The sequence below is a fragment of the Hipposideros armiger genome, unplaced genomic scaffold, assembly GCF_001890085.2.
Source record: "Hipposideros armiger isolate ML-2016 unplaced genomic scaffold, ASM189008v1 scaffold_118, whole genome shotgun sequence".
Classification (NCBI taxonomy): domain Eukaryota; kingdom Metazoa; phylum Chordata; class Mammalia; order Chiroptera; family Hipposideridae; genus Hipposideros; species Hipposideros armiger.
The window spans coordinates 1,360,694-1,369,657 of NW_017731468.1; the positions used below are offsets into that span (position 1 = coordinate 1,360,694).

General features: G+C 37.3%; 1 protein-coding gene across 1 annotated transcript in view; it reads right to left on the minus strand.

Annotated features, from left to right (window-relative positions):
- The window catches only part of MTA3 (metastasis associated 1 family member 3), an 82,824-nt gene that overhangs the window by 45,883 nt on the left and 27,977 nt on the right, over positions 1 to 8,964 (minus strand). Inside the window, exon 6 of the mRNA XM_019647914.1 lies at positions 1,384 to 1,572. Coding sequence (XP_019503459.1) covers positions 1,384 to 1,572 — 189 coding nt within the window. The remainder of the gene's footprint in view (positions 1 to 1,383; positions 1,573 to 8,964) is intronic.

Sequence of the window (8,964 nt, forward strand, 5' to 3'; positions counted from 1 at the left end):
TATGTATATTTTAATAAAAATCTTAAAAAAAAAAAAAAGATGAGGACTCCATGTTTGTTGCTAGGGACACCAGCAGCCTGCTCTTCAGAGAAACGAGCAACTTCTGCCACTGAGGTAACTAACCAACAGTCATTGCTGCCCCTGGGAGATGCTGCTGGGCCACTCCCAGAAGACACTGCTGTGCCCCCATCCCAGGAACAGGGCTGCCAGCCTCTACCTTGAACCCCATGCATACTCTGGACCCCACAACTCTGGCTGCTCCACATACACGTACATGTCAGGCACCAGAGCCACCGAAACTGCAGGCTAGCCAGCACCGCAGACCCCAGTCTGCTGTCACTCTCTGTCTCTGTGCCCCACTCCTGGCTCTGTGGCCGATCCAAGCACGCCAATGCCTCAGGTACCACTGCCAAGGCAAGGACACTCCAAAGCGAGACCCACTGCCAAGAGGGATCCCCTTGGCCATGACACCCTCCATGGGAGGAAAAAAAGATCAGGAGGCCCTCAACAGCCTTTGTCACCCAAAACTGCCCTTACTGTCACTGCAGGCACCTGCAGCCATGGCCATGGAGGAACCCCGGCAATCTTTACCAACACTGACCTCAGCTGATGGAGCCGAACAGACTGTGTGCCACTGGGCCTTCCTGGGAGCTGGAGCCATCACACCCCAACCAGCCTGCACCCTTACACTCACCCGTTGCTGAAGGCCTTGCCCCAGTAAAACCAGCCTGTAAAGCATGGAAGAGGTAACTGCTCTATCAAATGCAGAAATCAACTCAAGGCTACGAGAAACATGAAACATGAAGGAAACGGGACACCAAGAAAGGAACACAGTAATTTTCTAGCAACTGACCCCAAAGAAATGGATATCTACTATTTGCCTGAAAAAGAATTCAAAATAATTGTTTTAAGCAAACGCAGTAGATATAAGAAATTACAGATAGACAACTCAATGAAACAGGTTGTTTCCATATTAAAGGCCCACATCAAACTGAGGCTCAACAATTAGTCAGACAACTAGAAAAATAGCAAAGGTCTAAAGGAGGGCAACAAGCTTAAAAAGCAGAGATCAGATATGTTTAGTGCAAATGGTTAGACAAGCTGTCCATATTTTAAACTTGGAACTCAGAGAAGATGAATTCATACTGCCAAGGCTTACTGCAAGAACTCAGGGCCTCCTGACCCTGAGTCTTACTCACAATGACTTCCCAGAACAAATGTCAATTCCTCCCTCTATAAGACTGGTCTTCATTCTATGTAGAGCAGATAAAAATTACTAAGTCACATGCTTGCTAAAGAAATACTTCAAGGTTTACCAGGTTTCTAAAACAAATAACATATTCCCACCTCAACATTTTATTTTATTCACAATTTTCTACTTACAAAGTCTTGACGTATATCGTTGAAGTCTTTTCCATATTTTTCCAGTGCCTCTTCAAATAAACTCGCTTCTGAGGCTGACCATTCTTCCATTTCATCTCTGCATAAAACAGGTCCTCCCAGTGGCACTAAGACACTAATTGCACTGCTCAAATCATAGCTGTGTCTATACAATGTATCCATAGCATGAAACTAAAGAAAATAAATAAAACAAAAGATCAGCCATAAATACAAACTTCCTAGATTTAAGAACAGAAATACCAAAACGCATGATGTACTTAGTTTACAATAATATACTTAGGTAGCAGGGTGTTTTTTAACAAAATTAAGAAAAATTTGAGCACATTACTTAATAATTATTTAAAATATTGTTTACTGTTTAAGAAAAGGTTGGTTTTTGCCTTTTAAGGTATGTATTTTCAAAATGCATTTGTTTGTTATAGCAACCTAACCATGAAGATCCAGGACCTCTGGGCATTAAATTGGGAACCCAGTAAATTTCACCATCCTTTCTGTTAAAAATGTCAAAGTCACTTCAGCTACTGTACAAGGTTGGCACAGCCTTCCTTGACAAGGAAAAAAAAGATTATGTATCAGAGATTGAGAAAATACTCTGAGGTTCGATTAAGAGAATGAAGTATTAAGGAGAAATGGAAAGAAAACAATGGAACTAAGAATGAATGATAGTGGGCCGGCCGAGTGGCGCATTGGTAAAGAGCTGGCTTGGGACACCAGCTCTGAGCAGCAGGTCCCCTGTTCGGATCCCACATGAGGGCCAGTGACGCTGTGCCCTCTACAGCTAAGATGGTGAACAACAGCTCAACCTGGAGCTGGGCTGCCGTGAGTCCCCTGCAACAGTGTAAGCTGCAGCCCCTGCTGCAGTGGGCTGCCATAAGCTACCGTGAGTGGCTGGCAGCCGGCGTGAGCAGTCGGCAGCCGGTGTGAGCTACCGTGAGCCTCTGTGAGCAGCCATCCAGAGGCCAGTGACCGATCTGCCTCAGCCAGGAAGAGCGCAATGATAATACCAACATGGGCCAGTGAAACGACGTCCTCCACAACTAGACTGAAGAACAAAAACAGCAATTTGTCTGTTCCCCCTTCCCCGAATTCCCAACGTTGTTCCCCTCCCCCAATTCCCCAATAAAAATCTTTAAGAAAAAAAAAAAAAAAGTAACTTGGTTGAGATTATGTGAAGACCAAGAAAAGATGAACAGGATTGCTTGAAACAGCTAGACAAGTGGGAATTTTCTGTTTTTGAAAGGACAGTGATTTGAAGAGTAATTTGAAAGGAGGAAATATAAGTTAGGATGATATAATTGGCTTTTTCTAACATAGCAAAGTCAAGTCTTGTACTTTTTTTTTAACACAAAGTATCTTCTGATATTAATTAAACTTTTCACAAATGGGGAGGGGTCACATCTTTGTGACAAGTCTCTTAAAAATTTAGTTTGTGAGTCATCCCTAAGTACCTGGTAGGGAACAGTGGACAGTTCCCTACCTTGTACAGAGCATAAAACAACCTCAAATATCAACTAAAATCTGTTAAAGAGAAAAAATTAGCAAATATACGCATTAAAATGCCTAATTATACTGAGTTACATTAAGACATTGAATAAGGGTGTAGAATATGAATTTGTTGACAGAACTAAAGCCAGGAATTCGGATATGTAGACATGTTTAGGTACAGTAGCTAGCTGCTTTAACAAGGGTTCACACCTCACTTGAAATAAATCATTAGATTCCACAAAGTAAAAGCAAGCAGGGATTTCACTATCAATTTTCTAGTTATAAACACAGCTAAGACCACTGACCATGTGTAGTTTTTGCTTTATGTGTCATAAACATGGAGTAATAACCTCAACTTTCAAGTGGACTTCTTCTCACTCTTCTGCACGAGGGGTTACAAAAATGTTAGAATTAACCTTTATGCTTTGCTTGTGCTCTGCAAACTTCAGAATTAAACTCCACTTCTCTAGCCAATTTTCTCACTTGACAGACTCGGCAGTTTAGGTGTAGGGTACACTGTTATACACTTTTACAATATACCATCCCTGAAACTAATTAATTACTGTTCCTAGATATCTGACCTATGAAAATGAAAAGAAAGTTCAATAACATGTAGGGATGCCTTCATTTAATTATGTATTTCCATAAATGATTATTTTTAAAACTCCTAAATTTACAATGCATAACAAAACTAAAACGATTAAATATTCAAAATCAATAATTACATAAATTAACTGTGCTGATAGGAGGCAGACTTAATTTTAATAAATTAATAGGTGCTCTGAAACTAAAAGTGACAGAATTAAATGAATTTTTCTCAGCTGATATTCTACCAACCACTCAAAGTATGAATGTATTTTCAGTCTTTTGTTCATGTTGGATGAATGAAAATGCTTTTCATATAGGCACTTTTAAAACTGATGATGAGTTATTATCTAATATGGCTTCAAAGACCAGAGTAATATCTTAGCCTTTGTAAGTGATTATTACCAAAATCTCAAGTGATTTCATGTCTGTTCTTTACAGAACGTGTTTGTATTACTGAATAACGAAGTAGGCATTTCCTTTTGGAAGACTAGCTCTTGCATTGTGCCACAAATCAAACGGAAAGAATGGGTGGGACTCATGGCTGACCAGGAGCTACGAAGCCTCCAAAGCCCACAATGTAAACCACAGCTCAGAGGAGTGCAGTGATGGACCGTATGTATAGGAAATAAACATCCCACCAGGCATATGCACTGTGGAATTCCTGGGGAATAATTGGGTTGAAATCAATGACCAGAACTTCACACAGGAAACCGGAGGATCACATGATTGGCTATGAGTCTGTATTGATGTCATTTTTCTGACACACAGCAGTTTCTTTTGAATGGACTTTTTATAGTCTAATCTTAGCCTTAAAAGCTGTACGTAAAACATGGACGATTCTTTCTATAACAGAAGAGACAACATCCAGAGTTGTCTTATAGAGAGTCACAGTCTTTCTATAAGCTAAGAAAGACATAGGAGTTTGACAAATAACCAATGACTATGGTTTATCAGTAAGGTAATAAAAACTTGAAAAGTTAGATGTAAGAGAACATGCTGGATGATTCCATTTATATGAATTTTGAGAAGAGTAACAATCGATGGTGAGAGGAGTCAGAATAGTCATAACTTCGGAAGAAGGGATCACTGACTGCAGAGGGGCATGAGAAACCTATTTGGCATTAGGAAAATGTTTTTTATCTAGAACTGGATGGTGGTTACATGGATGCATACACATGTAAAAATGTGTAAACTGTGCACGTAAGTGTAGAGTACTTAATACACTTTACTGTATGTATACCTCAATTTAAAATAAGAAAAAAGAATTTAAAAAACATAAAAACAACTGAGTCTTCCCTCCAGAGAAATACTTACATAGTTACCATTTTTTCAATAGCTATACAGATACACACAAGATCCATTCAAATCTAAATTTTAAAATTCATAAGAACTCGGCACAAGCTGTTCTCTTTGCCAAATAGCACTGAAGTTGTTGTCACATTGTATCTCATTCATAACAGATGGAGATGACAAACAAGTATTTTAGGAGAAAGACTGACAATGAAATCTTGGCAGTGAGATTCTCATTTTTTTGTTCATTAAGCAAAATCCCACTGTGGCAGGCTGGGTTATTGTTCAGCAAATCCTCCCTCCCTCCCCTGGACCTCCACTGACGTTGGGCCTAGACATGGGACTTGACTGGCCAATAGGATGTTTGGATATATGACTTAACAGAGCCCTGACCTGTGTCTGTGCATTTGGACTTGCCCTCTTGTGCTACTGACTTTAGTCAACAGAAGACGAAAGACATGCGAAGGAGATCTGGTCACAACCTGCAGATTGTCTATGATTCTACTGACCTACATCAGCCCAGTCTAGTTCAGCAAAATCCTAGACAATCTGCCAAGGACTATACAAGAAATTAATGTTTGCTGCTATAAGTCACTGAAATTCTGAGCAGTATGATGGATTTTGTGTTTTCCTCTCTGAGAATAAACAACTTACTCAGCCAGTGCTGGAAGTGCTGTGAGCAGACAGCCCTCGACTGTTGGTCCTCTTTACTATATAGAGAACCTTAAAGATTTCACCAAAAAACTATTAGAACTGATAAATGAATTCAGTCAAGTAGCAAGATACAAAATTAATTATCAGAAATCAGTTGCATTTTTATACACCAATAATGAACTATCAGGAAGAGAAATTAAGAAAAAAATTCCATTTACAATTTCATCAAAGAAATAAATTTATGAATAAATTTAACCAAGGAGATAAAAGATCTATATCCAGAAAACTGTAAGACACTACAGAAGAAACTGAAGATACAAATAAATGAAAGCATATACCATGTTCATGGGTAGGAAGAATTAACATCATTAAAATGTCCATACTACCCAAAGTAATCTACAGATTCAATGCAATCCCTATATCAAAATATCACTGGCATTTTTCACAGAACTAAAACAAATAATCTTAAAATTTATATGGAACCACAAAAGACCCTGAATGGTCATGGCAATCCTGAGGAAGAACAAAATTGAAAGGATCACACTACCTGATATCAAACTATACTATGAGCCTATAATCAAAATAGCATGGCGATGGCATAAAAACAGACACATAGATCAATGGAACAGAACAGAGAGCCCAGAAATAAACCCATACCTATATGGTCATTTAATCTATAACAAAGGAGGCAAGAATATACAGTAAACATGGTCTATTTAATAAATGATGCTGGGGAAACTGGACAAATATATACACAAAAAAAAATGAAACTGGATCACCTTCTTACACCACATTCAAGAATAAACTCAAAAGGGATTAAAGGTTTAAATTAAGATCCCAAACCATAAAACTCCTATAAGAAAACATAGGCAGTAAGCTCTCTAACATTGCTTTTAGTAATATTTTTTCTGATCTGTCTCCTCAGGCAAGGGAAACAAAAGAAAAAATAAACAAATGGGACTACATCAAACTAAAACATTTTTGCACAGCAAAGGAAACCACCACCAAGACAGAAAGACAGCCTACTGAATGACAGAAGATACTCACCAATCTGATAAGGGGTCAACATCCAAAATTTACCAAGAACTCATACAACTCAACCAAAAAAAGAAAAAAAAATTAAAAAATGGGCAGAGGACCTGAATAGACACTTCTCCAAAGAAGACATACAGATGGCCAACACACATATGAAAAGATACACAATGTCACTAATCATCAGTGAAATGCAAATTAAAACCACAATGAGATACCACCTCACTCCTGTCAGAATGGCTATCATCAATAAATCAATAAACAACAAGTGCTGGTGAGGATGTGGAGAAAAGGGTGCCCTTGTGTACTGTTGGTGGGATTGTAAATTGGTGCAGCCACTATGGAAAACAGTATGGAGGGTCCTCAAAAAATTATTCCACTTCTGGGTATTTATCTGAAGAAATCCAAAACAATAATTTGAAAGGCTATATGCACCTCTGTGTTCACTACAGGACTATTTATAACAGATAAGATATAGAAGCAACCCATGTGCCCATCAATAGACACCTGGATAAAGAAGATGTGGTACTTATATACAATGGAATATTACTCGGCCATAAAAAAAGAATGAAATCTTACCATTTGCAACAACATGGATGGACCTAGAGGGCACTATGCTATGTTAAGTAAGTCAGACTGAGAAAGACAAATACCATATGATCTTACTTATATGCAGAATCTAAATAACAAAATGAACAAACAAGCAAATAAAAAATACTATAAAAATTGTGTTGATAAATTTGAAAGCTTAGAAAAAAAGAGAAAATCTCCTAGGCTAACATAACTGACCAAAATAGATTTAAGAGGAATAAAAACTTATAACCACAACCCAAACTGAGATACATTATTTAACAAAAACAAACACAACAAAAAGCCTATACTCTTCAAAATGCCATGGTTATGAAAGACAGAAAGAGTAAGAAACTGCTCAGGATTGAAGGAAATTATTAAATACAGTAATACCTTGGTTTGCGAGCATAATTCGTTACAGAAACAAACTGTTCGTATCGCAAGAAACAGCTCATTTACCAAGTTACAATGTATGAGAAATGTTTGCTTGTCTTGCGGAACACTCACAAACCAAGTTACTTGTAATCCAAGGTTTTACTGTAGTTACAATGGGTACAATAGTAAGTGATTCTCAGGTAGACTTTGAACCACTAAAAAAATTTTTTTTCTTTTGTTATAGAAGACATTACTGGGACAACTAGCAAACCTGACTGAAATCTCTAGATTAGATAATGGTACTACAGCAATGTTCATTTCCTGAATCTGACGATGATACTGTGGTGATAGAAGAGGATATCCTTATTCTTTTAGAAAATACCTCCTCAAATATTTAGCAGTATGGGACATCCATTCTGAAACTTACTTCAAATTGTTCAGAAACAATAATATATAGAGAGAGAATTACAAAGGAAATGTACTAAATGTTAACATTTGGGGAATCAGGGTGAAGGGAATATAGGAAGTCTTAATACTATTTTTGTATTATGTTGAAACACAAAGATAAGTTTTAAGAAACTATAACGGCAAGCCTTCATTAAGTAACATTTATAAATACAAATCTTTTCACCATTAACCCTAGACACAGAAGTTAAAACAATTTCCCCACAGTTCAAATCTACAGTGATTTTCTGATGCTTCTTACATTGGTGTCAAATTCATGGGGGAAAAAAGTAAAGTAAAAGGCTATACATACAAAAAAAACAGTCTAAGCTTGAATTTCAAAGAAAGAGATGGATAAATAGACTTTAACACACAGAGACAATTCTCCCAGGACAGTTTGCTGTCTCTAAGCTCATTTAATATAATTTTAAAATTCTTGTCTGCAAAAGATCATCAGACAAAAAGACGTGTGCCTAATGTAGAATATTACTGCCTTAATGAGTATTAGGAGGAAGGAAAATTTCATGTTTCATATTTTTTACTGCAGTGGTAGTCCATTAGCTGTAATCTAATTTTATAGCCTTGGAAACACAGATAGTACTCATAAGCAAAGTGAGTTTTAAAAAATTATAGAAATTCTCGTTTTATCAGTTTTATATTCATTTTAAAGACTACATTTCTGGTGTAAGTTTATGCCTAAAATGTTAGCCAAAAGATATATATATTCTGCTAAGTACAATTTCTTTACCTAATGTAAAGACTGATTTGCAAACTCTCCTCAAATTGCCAGTACCCTCAACCTCGTTAGTAAAATGTGTGATATGAAGAGGACTCATACGAGAATGAAGTATAGAATTAATAGCTAGCATTTTTATTATTTTTAAATTTTTTTTAACTACTAGCTAGAAAGATTTTTCTTTTTAATGGCTAGCATTTTTACAAAGAGTTAATATCTGAAGAATAAAATTATTATTGGTTAAATCAACTTTCTCTTGAAAATAAGTTAATTGTCGGGCCGGCCGAGTGGCGCGCGATGGTTAAGAACTCGCTTGGGATGCCAGAGGGCCCCGGTTCGGATCCCACATGAGGGCCAGTGACACTGCCCTCTACAGCTAAGATGCTGAA